The sequence below is a fragment of the Taudactylus pleione genome, unplaced genomic scaffold, assembly GCF_031769625.1.
Source record: "Taudactylus pleione unplaced genomic scaffold, aTauple2 ptg000216l, whole genome shotgun sequence".
NCBI classification, from domain to species: domain Eukaryota; kingdom Metazoa; phylum Chordata; class Amphibia; order Anura; family Myobatrachidae; genus Taudactylus; species Taudactylus pleione.
This window is the reverse complement of record NW_028284618.1, coordinates 8402348-8419187: the sequence shown is the minus strand read 5'-3', so window position 1 is coordinate 8419187 and position 16840 is coordinate 8402348. Positions and strand designations below refer to the sequence as shown.

General features: G+C 49.2%; 1 protein-coding gene across 1 annotated transcript in view; it reads right to left on the bottom strand.

Moving 5' to 3' along the window:
* Positions 1-16840, bottom strand: part of LOC148517484 (ATP-dependent translocase ABCB1-like) — a 121354-nt gene that overhangs the window by 22391 nt on the left and 82123 nt on the right. Inside the window, exons 18-22 of the mRNA XM_088478661.1 lie at positions 13585-13686; positions 8730-8807; positions 8139-8222; positions 6388-6591; positions 2780-2880 (exon numbers count right to left, since the gene is read on the bottom strand). Of these exons, the coding sequence (XP_088334787.1) occupies positions 2780-2880; positions 6388-6591; positions 8139-8222; positions 8730-8807; positions 13585-13686 (569 nt within the window). The remainder of the gene's footprint in view (positions 1-2779; positions 2881-6387; positions 6592-8138; positions 8223-8729; positions 8808-13584; positions 13687-16840) is intronic.

The following is a 16840-nucleotide window of genomic DNA, read 5'->3' as shown; positions in this document are numbered from 1 at the left end:
CGCAGTGCCCCGAAAGCTGCAGCATGATATGCGCAGGAGCTGCATGTGCAGATCTGGTTCTGTAACGTCGATCGCAGTGCTCCGAAAGCTGCAGCATGATATGCGCAGGAGCTGCATGTGCAGATCTGGTTCTGTAACGTCGATCGCAGAGCCCCGAAAGCTGCAGCATGATATGCGCAGGAGCTGCATGTGCAGATCTGGTTCTGTAACGTCGATCGCAGTGCCCCGAAAGCTGCAGCATGATATGCGCAGGAGCTGCATGTGCAGATCTGGTTCTGTAACGTCGATCGCAGTGCTCCGAAAGCTGCAGCATGATATGCGCAGGAGCTGCATGTGCAGATCTGGTTCTGTAACGTCGATCGCAGTGCTCCGAAAGCTGCAGCATGATATGCGCAGGAGCCGCATGTGCAGATCTGGTTCTGTAACGTCGATCGCAGTGCCCCGAAAGCTGCAGCATGATATGCGCAGGAGCTGCATGTGCAGATCTGGTTCTGTAACGTCGATCGCAGTGCTCCGAAAGCTGCAGCATGATATGCGCAGGAGCTGCATGTGCAGATCTGGTTCTGTAACGTCGATCGCAGAGCCCCGAAAGCTGCAGCATGATATGCGCAGGAGCCGCATGTGCAGATCTGGTTCTGTAACGTCGATAGCAGTGCCCCGAAAGCTGCAGCATGATTTGCGCAGGAGCCGCAAGTGCAGATCTGGTTCTGTAACGTCGATCGCAGTGCCCCAAAAGCTGCAGCATGATATGCGCAAGAGCTGCATGTGCAGATCTGGTTCTGTAACGTTGATCGCAGTGCCCCGAAAGCTGCAGCATGATATGCGCAGGAGCCGCATGTGCAGATCTGGTTCTGTAACGTCGATAGCAGTGCCCCGAAAGCTGCAGCATGATATGCGCAGGAGCCGCATGTGCAGATCTGGTTCTATAACGTCGATTGCAGTGCCACGAAAGCTGCAGCATGATATGAACAGGAGTCACATGTGCAGATCTGGTTCTGCAACGTCGATCGCAGTGCCCCGAAAGCTGCAGCATGATATGCGCAGGAGTCACATGTGCAGATCTGGTTCTGCAACGTCGATCGCAGAGCCCCGAAAGCCACAGCATAATAAGTGCAGGAACCGCATGTGCAGATCTGGTTCTGTAACGTCGATCGCAGTACCCCGAAACCTGCAGCATGATAAGAGCAGGAGCCGCATGTGCAGATCTGGTTCTGTAACGTCGATCGCAGTTCCCCGAAAGCTGCAGCATGATAAGAGCAGGAGCCGCATGTGCAGATCTGGTTCTGTAACGTCGATCGCAGAGGCCTGAAAGCTGCAGCATGATATGTGCAGGAACCACATGTGCAGATCTGGTTCTGCAACGTCAATCACAGTGCCCCTAAAGCTGCAGCATGATATGAGCAGGAGTCACATGTGCAGATCTGGTTCTGCAACGTCGATCGCAGTGCCCCTAAAGCTGCAGCATGATATGCGCAGGAGTCACATGTGCAGATCTGGTTCTGCAACATCGATCGCAGTGCCCCGAAAGCTGCAGCATGATATGCGCAGGAGTCACATGTGCAGATCTGGTGACATGCTGGTGACATGCTGCTAGCGTTTGGGGGCAGCGATTGGGACCATTACAGAAAAAATGGGGGTGGGACGAGCCCATTTACTGGGCGTGCTGAAGCCAGTGGCTGCGTCCTTGGTCACAATCCTCACTGACCCCAGCTCCATTGTTTAGCTGGACATCCTGAGTAACCCGAGGGTTACTCAGATGTCTGATTGGCCATCGATGTTTACGCAGTGGCAGGGCCATACAGGGGCGCCAAGAGGGGGGGGAGCGGGTACAGATTTTCCCGAGGGGCCCGGGTCCGTCGCCGCTCCCCCCCTCACAGCAGCTCAGCACACAGCGTGTGCTGAGCTGCAGTTGGAGACTTCTCGTGGCTGCTGAGCAGCAGCCACAGCAGTCTCCTATGCCTCTGCGGGGGAGCGATCACAATGATCGCGCCCCCCCTGGCTTTGCGCCGGGCTGAGGGGGCTCAGAGCGCCCCCCTCCCCAGCGTGCAGCGCCGCTTCGCTGCAAATCTTTTTTTTTTTCTCGGCAAGGGGGCATGGCCACGCCTCCCGCGATTAGGCCACGCCCCCTATCACCGAGGCCCGCCACGGCTCTTGGTGGGCCTGGGGCCGTATAGAGCCAGCCAGGGCCCAGAGGAAAGGGGCATGGACTAATCACAGGAGGCATGGCCATGCCTCCTTATTAAAGAAAAAACCTATTTGAGGGCGGCGCTGTGAGCCCCTCAGCCTGGTCCAAATCCAGGGGCGGGTGCGAGCAGTGCACTCGCTCTCCCCCTGCTGCTGCTCAGTCTCCCTGCTCCCACTGCAGCCCAGCACACAGCAGCGTGTCCTGGGCTGCCAACAGGTAAGAGGGAGGAGGGGCAGCATCGGACCCAGGCCCCCGCCGGGCCCCTCCAACAAGCCCGGGTAATTAGTACCCGATACCCCCTCATTCGGTGCCCCTACGCAGTGGATTGGATGCTGCGTATTCGTAAGCAGGCACCAGATCACAGAAGCCGGCAGTGGGTGTCTTTAGTTTTAACACAAGACGCCTCCTGCGGCTTTTGCATATTTTAGCACAGCCGCTTCGTATAAAGAGGCAACAGCGGTGCCTTTACTGTCCACCTCTGTACCAGTCTCCCTGTTATATAGTAGTAGTAGTCCCTGTGGTAATAATGTTATTGATGTGCATCTTCGCAGGTAAGAGCACAGGTACAGAAGCACACTGTATAGGCTCTCTTACCTGTAGGGCAATACTAATTTTTCATCATACATGGCCTCAAACTTCCTCTCTCGTGTTAGAGAAACAACAGTGCGGATGTTTTCCACAGCATCAGTGGCGATCTGTAACAGAAGAAACAATCAGTAAAACATTTTAGTGGCTGTAGTATGAAAGGAAATACAACTTGTCCAGTTACTAAACAGTACACCCAGCATTATACAATGGAATACAAAGCATTTTCATTGCTACAGTTCGGTACTATACATATACTTTTTTATTCTTTAAAGCTGCAATACCACCTACTAAAAGTAGTAGGCGCCTCCCTCATCTCCAGTTCTCTTACAGCCCCTGTTGACAGAACCGACCCTAACCTGTTTGATGCCCTAGGCAAGAATTTGGGTGGTGCCCCCTAGCACCATTGCTAGTTCCGCCTTTGACCCAGCATCCCTCTCCAAGCACAGCACCAATCAGATCACAGCAGCAGCCAGCAACATCCTCATCCTCACCCCTCACCCACTGCAATCTTCTACCACAGAGCTGTAACTAGACATTTTAGTGCCCTGTGCCAGCAAGAGCATTGGTGCCCCCACCACCATTTGTCTCCATGCAGACAGGCCCAGGCTACTGGACTCCATAGGTCCATGGGAGGAGGTGCTGCTGTGGCTGGGCATGCCCAGCAGCCCTCCTCCAGTGGCGATTTTTGTTAGTGCCCCCCAGGGGTGTATTAAGAGAGGAGGGAGCCCGTGTTCACTCACCATCCGGTGGCCCCCTTCTCTCTCCCTGGCTGCTGTCAGCGAACTGACAACAGCAGTAGATTCCGGGCACTAGAGTGCCCGGAGCCTACTGCGCATGCACAGTTCACAGAGAAAATGACACGGCAGCCATTTTCCCAGCGATTTCCTACTGTGCATGCACAAAACACTTGGAAAATAGCGCGGCGGGCATTTTCCAGTCGTTTTCAGCAGCGCTACCACATCGGAGAGGTAAGTATGAAAAAAAGAGGGGGTGTCGGGGGGGCGGAATTAATCATTAACTCGCCCCCCCTAATACAAAAGTCTAGATCCGCCCCTGATCAAGTGTACAAAGTTTCATGAAAATCTGAGTCGTGGGTGTCATGGGCTGGGTGAACTGACATGGAATGACCCTTCAGCAAGCAATGCTTTCTACCCTTCCAATGTATTATGGCACAGTACAAAGAAAACTTTTTCCAACAACCAATTTCTGTATCTATTTGCTTGTACTAATGGGGCCAGACTTGGGTCAGACACATCTGCGGCACTTGTCTGCCCGGCTGCGTCATCTGTTTGCTATCTTATCGTAGTGCAAGTATCCGCGCATCTATAGTCAATACCCATCCATCTTCATTCAGACCACTGTTATTCTGCTCCCACACCCATTTTCATTAGTGTCAGGACTTACAGTACATCCAGACCATGCTGGGTGGAAAAGATATGTCAGAAACAGGCGACCATCTGTGTCCAAACTCCCCAAACAAGCATGAAAGACGGCCTACACGCCCATGGCACTTCTGCAAGGTGGATCAGTTCTGTGTGTCCGCAGTGTGTCAAGACCATCGCGGCTTGCGACGAGACCCTTGTGGTAGGGTCTCGTGGCAGCAAGCCCCGGAGAGCTTCTGGCTCTAATAGAGCTGTAAGCTCTCCCACTGACATCACTGGTGATGTCAGTGGGGTCGCCCACAAACGGCAGGCGTTCACTTGGGACACCTCAGTTTGTGAAGCCACTCCCCCGCCACACCTACAAAACGGGGCGAGCTGTCGATCAACATCGACAGCCGCCCCTTTGTAGTGGGCAGAGGCCACCTTCGACCCGCTTGCGAGCGCTCAAGCGCTTGCGAGCGAGTCTGAATCAGGCCCAGTATGCGCAGTCTGTGATTGCTTTCTATGGTGTAACAATATGCGCATTTTGCAGACATCCGAGAGTCGTGTCTGTATTTGGGCTCCCATCCGATTCAGAATCAGCCACATAGTGCCTAATCAGAGTCGCACGCAATCCGCACACAAGGCTGATGTTCATGCGGATATTTGCAAATATGGATATGGGAATTGTCCTGAGAACCCCTACGGCGAATGTGTTATGCAGACTTTGCGCACAAAAATCATGTTACCATTGAGACTAGGGATGTGCAGGCTCGGTTCTACTCGGTTCCGTTCGTTTTTTTTTCCCGAATCTTATTGGGTTTCAGCTGTCACAAGTTTTGGATAGCCAATAAGATTCGGTAAAAAAAAACGAACGGAACCGAGTAGAACCGAGCCTGCACATCCCTAATTGAGACAGACGGTATTAGAATGGTGCGGCAATGTGGGGGGTGTTTTTCGGGCTGGTGGCCTGAAGTGAGAGCAAAAAATGACTCATGGACGTGTCAGTGAAAGTGGCTGTGTTCTCAGGCGCAGAGCTGCAGCCACAGAGGCCATGTTCAGACAGACCCTGCACCTGCCACAGGGTTAGTGCAAGCGTCGATAGTGCACGTGTTGGTGGCGTGTCAAGAATCACTGGTGTTGTTGCAGTGTGCAGAGACGCGGTAAGTGGGAGTCTCAGTGCCTACAAACTCAGATGCCAGCTACTACAACAGGGGAAGGCTGATAATAGTATTTGCATAATATCGCAGCTGCGAGTCTAGCAACAAGCGCAAGACGGGATGCAGCAATGTCCATCCCTAAATCAGGCTTGAGTGGTTTTCCTGTTTAGGTAAAATTAGAAACCAGACATAGACTCCAATGGAACTATGGGCCTGATTCAGAGCCGGACGTTATTTGCGGACGCTCGTTCAGAAAAAGGGGCTGGCTATTTAAATTAAGCGCTCGCTCTTTGCGGTCTGTTGACGCCTCTATGTCTGAACGAGCGAACGAAACATGCGCTCACTATTTTGGAAAAAACGCCCCTTGGCCGCTCGCATCCTACGTCATCTCCGCTATTTATTAGATTAATCGAGTACATCGAAAGGCGTATGAACTGCTCGCAGTGCTTGTGGTTGGATTTTCCTACCGCAATCATGCGAACAGTTCAGGCTAAAAGACAACCAAGTGACGTGGTCGATGACGCTGCTTTGTTAATTATGCACACCCTTAAAACGCCCGTTTTGACCGTTTGGTACGCCTGCGTTCGGATCTCCACTCCCCGTTTTCAAGCACCTTCCCCTGTTACCACCCACAAACGCCTCATTCTGTCACTCAAATTAGCAGGCATTCGCTATTTTGCGAGCACACGATTTTTGACCGCACTGACTGGTTCGCACATGCGTACTAAAACCCATACGCATGCGCAGATGTGCGAACATCGCTCGGAGCGAACGAGCAGCCGATTACGAGCGGCTCTGAATCAGGCCCCGTGCATCCAGTGGTCTGATTTCTAGTTAATACATTTTCTCTTTGCATAATTACTGTGCAATTCATTTTAAAGTTCAATTTGTTTTCAAAAGCAATATTTCAGTATAACTGCACTCCAGCACAGGATGTCGCAATGTATCAAGGCCACATGTAGTGCCTGCTGCCGCTCTTGTGATAAACTGGGTAACTAGGAAATCTTCCCTGAGTGTATTGTGGAGCATATTCACCCATCACGGCCCCAAACAGCCAACATCAGAGACAGATTTTCTTCCACATGTAACTCACTTTTCCAGCCACTTCCAGTTCCTGCTTGTCTTTCTTTGCATGCCCGGCAAATGTTTTCATTTGAAGCACAGAAGAGACAGCGATGACTGGCACAATGACCAAGAGGAGCAGGGTTAATTGCCACCCATAAATAAAAGATATTATAGCTGCGGTGCCCAAGTTTGCAATGTTCTGAGAAAGCAAAGCCAGCCTGGATCCGGTAGCCTGTAAGAGATAAGCAGGTAAAAATAATTAGAATCTTTATTTAGTAAATAATGCATTAAGTTTTTAAGTGCCATCCACACTGCCACGTTATATTTGAATGTGCCATTAGGCAAAGACAGCAGCAGCCTCGGGTTCTCACCCCCTAAAGTTCTTCAGTCACAATAGCGAAACGCGCTTTAATGTCACCGCTGAGTGTCTCTGAACGTATCCAGCAAAGGGGAAATGAGTACAGCATAGGGGATATGAGATGTGTAGTTATTTACTATGCAAGAACAGAAGAGGCCATTACTTGTATCCAATGAGGGACTGCTAACAAACAAGGTAATTATTTACTAAGCTTTAACTATATAAGAGGGGGCATTAGGAGAGACAACTCTGTATTGGTACTGTCAGACCCCAATTAATGAATACTGGTTAACTCACCACTGCTCATTGCTTTCCTCTAATATAGTAGTTACTAAGTACAGATGTGTTCTCATACACCTAGGGGTAAATTTACTAAAGTGAGAGTTTTTAGAAGTGAGTTTTAAAAGTGATATTGCCCATAGCAACCAATCAGATTCTACTTAACATTTAACTAGCACCTTCTAGAAGATAATAGCTAGAATCTGATTGGTTGCTATGGGCAACATCACTTTCAAAACTCACTTCTAAAAGCTCTCACTTTAGTAAATTTACCCCCTAGTGTCTTTACGGCATACGACGCAAGTTGATCTGACACGAGTAGCGCAGTGTAATATATCACTAAATATTGCATCTTAGTCACATCATAATTGCATACAAAGCCGCTCGCAGTGCACTGGAGACTCTACGTTGCGAATTTTGTTACAACGGAATTGGTACAACCTATGTACAAAGTCACAGATTCAGCATAAAGGGACATGGTGGGTGGAATAGTTGCAGCCGCTCGTATCAGAACCTTTTTTTACACGGGATTTCCAACTTATACCGTAACCCAGTGGCGTCACAAGGGAGGTGCGGGGGATGCGGGCCCCTTGTCGTGAGGCCAGGCCCCCTATTTCCTGGCACGCGGCGGTGCCACGCACACTGTTAAGCTACCCGCACCGAGTGGGTGCATCAAAAGGTAGGGATGCCACTGCCGTAAACCCTAGTGGTCACTTTACCCTAGCTATGTAGTTTGGTTGCTTCTTGCCATTTTCAGAGGTATGTTTTGAAATAAGGTTGCTTGTCGCTGTAATAGCGCAAGTACCCCAGCACTCCATGAGTGGCGATTTAGCGTGCTTAGAGCAAAGGTGTACGAGGACACAAATGTATCAACTCCTTATATACTAGAATAGTAAAGTTATTATGTGAACGTAATCTGCAATGCTGCTTGCACAAAATTATCCCACTGCTCTGTCCCCCGTTATTATAGATAAACTACGTCTCAGGATTAAAATGTTATTTATTTATCTATTTTTAAAAGTTTTTATTGTATGAAATAAATATATTGATTTTAACTTATTAGAACTTATTAAACTTGTCCACTTCCTAAAATAAATGATGAGAGTGGAGGTGTAGATAGAAGCAGGCGGCAAATGACCTACCCCCTGGACCTGTGAGGCATCAGTAGCAAGCCGCGTGGTTAAGGCCCCAGTGCTGTTCTTCTTGTCATCAAACCAGCCCATTTCCTGCAATGTAACAGACACACTGTCATAAACATAGGTCACAGCTTCATAACCATCTGACACAAAGCATATTACAAGTCAAAACAGATTGGACTCTGATTACAACAAGTATTCGCACATTACAAAGTACATAGAATGCTGTCAGTCCATGCAGCAAATAATCAGGAGGTCTTAAAGAAATCAAGTTTCATACTGTCTGTAACTCAGTGGTTCCCAAACTTTTTGAATCACGGCGCCCCTGGGCCAAAAGTTTCTTATTGAGAAATTCAGCGAAAATTAAATGAAGTAAATTGTCCTTATACATATGTCACCCTTAGGTTCAGTTATGTGGTGGTTGACAGGGCTGAGCTTCTTTTTTAATTGGCAGCCACCAGCATTGGTTTTGCCTATCGCACGGAGTAACGGCACCCAGTTTGGGAACCATTGCTGTAACTTTTAGTGTAAACATTTTCTTAAAGTGTAAATAAATATATTTTATCATACATACAGCACATGGATAAATGACTCTACCTGTCTTAACATTGCTTTGAAGGTCATCAGTCTGAGTCTCATTGTGAGAATCTCTCCTGCTTTTCCAAATGTGAATCCCTGTTATACAGTAAATGAAAAATACTGTGTAAGTCTTTGCAATGGCTTTTATCATTTCAATGGGCATGCAACTACAAATGACTATGTGGAATTATTATTAATATTAGTAACAGTTTTCTGTATATCACAAGCATACTCTATCGTTCTTTACAATAGGATATAATTATTTCTCCTTATTGAAACAATCTATTTAGTAGTGTAACTGGACACCTAGAAACCTCTTTCATTATAATCAAGTCACTAACATAATTCAGCCATAGTGACCAGCATCTACACAGCCCCAGTGACCAGCATCCTCACAGCCCCAGTGACCAGTATCCACACAGCCCCAGTGACCAGTATTCACACAGCCCCAGTGACCAGCATTCACACAGCCCCAGTGACCAGCATCCACACAGCCCCAGTGACCAGCATTCACACAGCCCCAGTGACCAGCATTCACACAGCCCCAGTGACCAGCATCCACACAGCCCCAGTGACCAGCATCCACACAGCCCCAGTGACCAGCATCCACACAAACCCAGTGACCAGCATCCATACAAACCCAGTGACCAGCATCCACACAGCCCCAGTGACCAGCATCCATACAAACCCAGTTACCAGCATCCACACAGCCCCAGTGACCAGCATCCACACAGCCCCAGTGACCAGCATCCACACAGCCCCAGTGACCAGCATCCACACAGCCCCAGTGACCAGCATCCACACAAACCCAGTGACCAGCATCCATACAAACCCAGTGACCAGCATCCACACAGCCCCAGTGACCAGCATCCATACAAACCCGGTGACCAGCATCCACACAGCCTCAGTGACCAGCATCCACACAGCCCCAGTGACCAGCATCCACACAGCCCCAGTGACCAGCATCCACACAGCCCCAGTGACCAGCATCCACACAAACCCAGTGACCAGCATCCATACAAACCCAGTGACCAGCATCCACACAGCCCCAGTGACCAGCATCCATACAAACCCAGTTACCAGCATCCACACAGCCCCAGTGACCAGCATCCACACAGCCCCAGTGACCAGCATCCACACAGCCCCAGTGACCAGCATCCACACAAACCCAGTGACCAGCATCCATACAAACCCAGTGACCAGCATCCACATAGCCCCAGTGACCAGCATCCATACAAACCCGATGACCAGCATCCACACAGCCTCAGTGACCAGCATCCACACAGCCCCAGTGACCAGCATCCACACAGCCTCAGTGACCAGCATCCACACAGCCCCAGTAACCAGCATCCACACAGCCCCAGTAACCAGCATCCACACAGCCCCAGTGACCAACATCCACACAGCCCCAGTGACCAGCATCCACACAGCCCCAGTGACCAGCATCCACACAGCCCCAGTGACCAGCATCCACACAGCCCCAGTGACCAGCATCCATACAAACCCGGTGACCAGCATCCACACAGCCTCAGTGACCAGCATCCACACAGCCCCAGTGACCAGCATCCACACAGCCCCAGTGACCAGCATCCACACAGCCCCAGTGACCAGCATCCACACAGCCCCAGTGACCAGCATCCACACAAACCCAGTGACCAGCATCCATACAAACCCAGTGACCAGCATCCACACAGCCCCAGTGACCAGCATCCATACAAACCCAGTGACCAGCATCCACACAGCCCCAGTGACCAGCATCCACACAGCCCCAGTGACCAGCATCCACACAGCCCCAGTGACCAGCATCCATACAAACCCAGTGACCAGCATCCACACAGCCCCAGTGACCAGCATCCATACAAACCCGGTGACCAGCATCCACACAGCCTCAGTGACCAGCATCCACACAGCCCCAGTGACCAGCATCCACACAGCCTCAGTGACCAGCATCCACACAGCCCCAGTAACCAGCATCCACACAGCCCCAGTAACCAGCATCCACACAGCCCCAGTGACCAACATCCACACAGCCCCAGTGACCAGCATCCACACAGCCCCAGTGACCAGCATCCACACAGCCCCAGTAACCAGCATCCACACAGCTCCAGTGACCAACATCCACACAGCCCCAATGACCAGCATCCACACAGCCCCAGTGACCAGCATCCACACAGCCCCAGTGACCAGCATCCACACAGCCCCAGTGACCAGCATCCATACAAACCCAGTGACCAGCATCCATACAAACCCAGTGACCAGCATCCATACAATTCCAGTGACCATCATCCACACAGCCCCAGTGACCAGCATCCACAGCCCCAGTGACCAGATCCACACAGCCCCAGTGACCAGCATCCATACAGCCCCAGTGACCAGCATCCATACAGCCCCAGTGACCAGCATCCACACAAACCCAGTGACCAGCATTCATACAAACCCACATATTATATAATTTTCAGGCGGCTTTAAGCACATATTGGTGAATATGCCCCGATATGGTGTACATGTTTTAGATTATTTTTAATGGCAAGACAGTTACCAAGCTCTATACACTATGCAGAGGTAATTTATTATCACTTTATCATTATATTGCGAATGTTTCCCAGCTGCTGAGTGGAATGATGACACACGCCGTGTGCTCTAGCACTGCTCTGTCATGTATGTTAGATTTTATAGGAAACACGGCTGTGGCTCAGACACGCCTGGGAGAGTTTGGCAATGCAGGTGCTGACTTGTGGTGAGTATGAGCTAAGGCTCCAATAGTTTTAAAATGAAAATATTGGGACAACCGTGTGACCTCACTATAACATATAACATCCCCCTGATACTTTCTTTAGGCTGCAAAATGAAGTAACAGCTACAGAAACATATTCCCAGTTATACATTCATTGTGTGCTTTAGGAGTAGGAATTCTGGTCAGTAGATATTACTGGTAAAGCGTTTGTAAATGCATGAAAAGGTGCCTGTAACGTGGAGTGTCAGAGCTGAATGTACTTCAGCCGTAATTGCTCCCTCACTGCGTGCAGAAAATTAAATGCGTGTATTCCCCTACAGATGTGTCCACTTACCTCTATCCTCCGTGTACTACAAGTCGCGCTACACATAACGCGGGAGTTCCGTGTGCCTCCGTAGTGCTGAGCGTCTTCTTGTGCAACTTTTTACCTTCATATGCATCTTATTCACACAGTGATGTGAATAGGACACAAGCAGCTTCTGCTGATTAACATGATATGCGCCATGCCTATATTCTGTGTGCGACTGCGGGTGTATCTGCATGCAAAACGCTACGTTACAGTGTCAGCGGTGGCTACTCCTGGACACTGGGTTACTATATGGGAAGCTTCCCCTACTTCACTTGGGACATTGGGCCTGATTCAGAGGCGCTCGTAAGCGGCAGTACGCTCGTTCCGAGCGATGTTCGCACTTCTGCGCATGCTTACGGTTTATAATACGCATGCGCGAACCAGTCAGTGCGGCCGAAAAACGTTTGTTCGCTATATAGCGAATGCCTGCTACTTTGAGTGACAGGATGAGGCGTATGTGGGTGGTAACAGGGGAAGGTGCTTGAAAACGGGGAGTGGAATTAAGAACGCAGGCGGGCTTAAAGGTCAAAACGGGCGTTTTATGGGTGTGCATAATTAATACAGCAGCGTCATTGACCACGTCACCTGGTTTTGTTTATAGTCAAAACTGCTCGCAATATAGTGGTAGGAAAAACCAACCACAAGAATAGCGAGCAGTTCATACGCTGATCGATGTACTCGATTAATCTAATAAATAGCGGACATGACGTATGATGCGAGCGGCCAGGGGGGCGTATTTTTCAAATAAACGTCTGCAAGTTTTGTTCGCTCGTTCAGACATGGAGGCGTGAACAGACCGCAAAGAGCGAACGGTTCATTTGAATAGCCACCCCCTTTTTCTGAACGAGCGAGCGCTAATTGCGTCTGGCTCTGAATCAGGCCCTTTATCCGGATTTGGAATACCAGTACCTTTATCACCGGGACTGCAGGCCAAGGATTCCATTACTTGCGTTGGACCAGAACCATCGCTAATTAGGATCCTCATCATTATTGCCATAAGCCAGTAATGACATTTTAATTAGCTGGACAATCATTTTCCACTGGACCCCATTGATTTACCAGAACTGTACAGAGTATTCTAGTACCCAAGTGTCCATTCAGACCTATAAATATATGAAGCTTGTATTGGTAGATCTATGTCCATTATTACTTGTTTTGCACATGCCAGCTGTTTTTAGCTTTTAATTTATACTTTGTTTCTCATATGATATTAAATTATGTTTAATACTTTTTACTATTATCATTGTTTCTAGCGCTGTTTCTATTATATTGTTCCTCTATAACTTTGTTTATAGGCCTGCACCTGCATTCTGGGATCGAAATAGTCCGAGTTGATCCTACGTACCCCTCCCATTCAGTGCTCCCACATTTTTGGCATTCTTACTCTGTCCCACATACACTAATTGTAAAATTGTGCTAGACACGCCCCTCCAGCGGTGAAAGAGGCGGCCAATAGCTGGTGTAGACACACCCAATAGCCCGTGCTAGACACACCCCTCCAGCGGTTGCAGACACGCCCAATAGCAGGTGTAGACACACCCAATAGTCAGTGCTAGATACGATCCTCCAGCGGTGCACACACTAATAATATGTGCTGCACTGTCAATGCGTATCCCACTGCAATGTCCATAGATTTGTATGCTCAGCTCTGGAGAATGTGCATTATGAAAACATGTAAGATACTGTATGTCCTGACCTGCAATCAGCCCCGTAATGTATTTATTTTTCCTGTGATTATTCCCACTCCTCATCTGTAACAGGCCAGGCGCAAAGATACATGCAATACTAACCTGAAGGAAATATGTCACAAAAGAGACACCACCGATTGCCAGGAATAACAGGGAAAACATGCTGCTTTTGGATTGCATCTGTTCTAACGGACCTGCAAACACCTGCAAAGATAAACTCCATGTACTTAGAGAAAACCTGTCACATTGTAAGTACACAAAACTGCAGCTTCTCTATGCTCCTCTTGTGGTGAGAGATCATAGAAAGATGTCCTGTATGTAAAAGCAGTGGCACAGTATGGGGTATATGTCAGGGATGTGCAGGCAGGGGAGGCAGAGTACCCCCTATCACACTTCTGAGATTTTATATAAAATGATTAGAATAATACAAAGTAGATATTTATAACCTATAAACATCTTCTTTATTTATTGTAATAATTTTTATAGTTAACACTCACCAGCTTTGTGGACCTCCCTGGGACTGCAGGGAGACAAGAGATGAGGCAGCAACAGCTCAGCCTCACTTCTGTATAGACAGACACTGCTTGCAGAGCTGGGGAGGGGCCACACCACGGGCAGGAAGCTGCACAGAAAGAGAGCTAATAGAGGCATGCCTCTGAGTATTGGGTGCGTGCCTTGAGCACTGATGGACACCTTGGATGTGTCATGTGACCAGGAAGTGCACTGCAGTGTTTAGAGATCAGCAGCAGCAAGAGAAGACACAGTGATGCAAGTAGGAGAATCAATGGACACTGAAGCTTAGTGTAGTGAGGGGAGAGTTACACTGAGTAGGGTGTGAGACAGACTCCCAGCACTCAGACCCATCACCATGTGTGCCTCCTCAGCCATTGACCTTACCGCACAAATATGTACTAAAGTGCAGGTTTATAGAAGCGGAGGTGTTGCCCATAGATAAATTATATGTAGAATCTGATTTGTTGCTATCATATTTTAAAGATAATAGCTAGAATCTGATTGGTTGCTATGGGCAGCACCTCCACTACTATAAACTTGCACTTTAGTAAATATACCCCTATGAATCTGTACACACAACTGGGCAGCTGCCATCCAGCATCACTTGTATCATGAGCCCAGCAATGCAGGGCAGCTGTGACCTAAGAAGGAAGCCGCCCCGGAGTGTGCGTACTGCAGAGCGCAGGTGAAACTCGTACACTGGGCCTGATTCAGAGCTGAACGCTCTGACCAGAGCGCTCGCTCTGAATCAGGGCCCTCTTACCTTTTTTTGGAGCGTCCTCATGGACGCTCGCATAGCTGTGGGTTACCACCCACAGCTATAACGAGCGTCCATGATGATGTTCACGATGGTCTTGACCATCGCGACCATCAGGCTTGCGAAAATCACTCCCACTGACATCACTAGTGATGTCAGTGGGGCCGGCTTGAGATGGTAGGCGTTCCCATGGGAACGCCTCCGTCTGGCAGGCACGCCCCCGGCACGCCCACCAAAGGGGGCGTGCTGTCAATCAACATCGACAGCACGCCCCCTTTGGTGCAAGACCCGGAGCGATGGTGAGCCCGTCGCTCGCCGGGGTCTCGCGCATGCGCACGACGGAGCTCCCTCCGTCGTGCGCATGCACAGTGGGGAACATCGACCCGCTTGCGAGCGTCCTGCCGCTCGCGAGCGGATCTGAATGACCCCCACTGTCCCCACATTTGCAGACAACTGAGCTTTTTCTTCTCTGCTCCCCCCCAAGCTGAGGGGCTCAGGTCTGTGTAACACAGGTATTATCTACCATATTACGGGTTCTCTTTCATTTATCATCATTACTAAGTTATAAAAATTTCTAAGAGAAATTTAGACTTACATGCTTAATACAAACAGAATTGTAATCTTGCAATGTAAAAGAACAAGGAGACGCGAGGACTGGATGAGATATAGTTTAAAACTGGTCCAATAGAAGTTTCGTATGATACTGTAATAATAATAATATAGGTGAAGGGAACAGGATGAGAAGTCGGAGAAAGAAGTAATAGGCCCTTAAGGAAGTGGATCTTCAATAGATGTTTAAAGGATGTAAAGTTGGGGAGAGCAGGTGGAGCTACAGATGTGTCCTCATATATCTAGTCTCAATACGCCACGCAGCACAACTTGCCTGGTGCGGGTGAGCTGGCAGGCACCGTGCTACAGATGTGTCCTCATACATCTAGCCTCCTTGTGCGTTAAACAGCCCTTCTAGTCTAGCACAAGCAGCTTCTGCTGATTAAAATGATATGCAGCATGCCTATATTCTGTGAGCGAGTGCGGGTGTATCTGCATGCAAAATGCTACGTTACAGTGTCAGCAGCTGTAACAGTGTAACGTATAGTTTCGCCTGCAGATACACCCACAAACACACAGAGACCATAGGCATGCCTCATATCAGAAGCTGCTTGTGCTACATATTCGCATAGCTTTGTGAATAAGATGCATTTGAAGGTAAAAAGTCACACAAAAAGACGATCGGCGCTACCGAGTCCCACGGAGCTCTTGAGTTTTGTGTAGCGTGACTTGTAGCGCACGCAGGATAGATGTATGTAGACACATCTGTACTCTGCTAGCAATGCAAGTAGGATTCACCAGGAGACTGTGCAGATTAATTTGATATGCAACCAGGGGCGTATGTCTGCAGGGTGTGTGGGGCACACGGGCCCCTGGGTCCAGGGAGGGACCCATATTATACTTACCTCTCTGGAGTCCCACATTGGCGCAGGTGTCAGCGCTATAAAAAATGGCCTCCACTGCCATTTTCCCATCATTTGCGCATGCGCAGTTCAGGGAAGATGGCCGCTGCGCTGCCGGACGCTAAGTGCGCGGCCGGCCGCCGGACGGAGAGGAGTGGGCCCATGACGGAGACTGCACAAGGGCCCCCTCCTCTCTAGAAACGCCCTTGTATGCAACACTTGTATATCTGTGTGCACCTGAGTCTGTATATGAAGCATAACGGAACTTGGAATGAAAAAAAGCTGCGGCCGCTACATTGTAGCACTACGTATACAGGTTCAGAGACTCAGACGTACACATTTATACAAGTGCCGCTTATCAAATGAATCAGCACAGACTGCTAGTGCGTCTTAGTTGCATCACATTGTGACTTAGATGCATTTTTGGCAAAAAAAGATGCTAAAAAGACGCTCGGCGCTAGTAGAGTCTCACAGGACCTGGTGCCCCGAGAGGGGCTTTTTTATCATGACAGCAGCAAAAATGTAAAATTACACATTTGTATGTAGAGGGTTTTATAAAATGGTGCAGGACAATAGAAGTCTTTAGGGCAGAGGTAGGCACAATGCGGACCGTCTGGCAATTGGGTCTAGCACATTG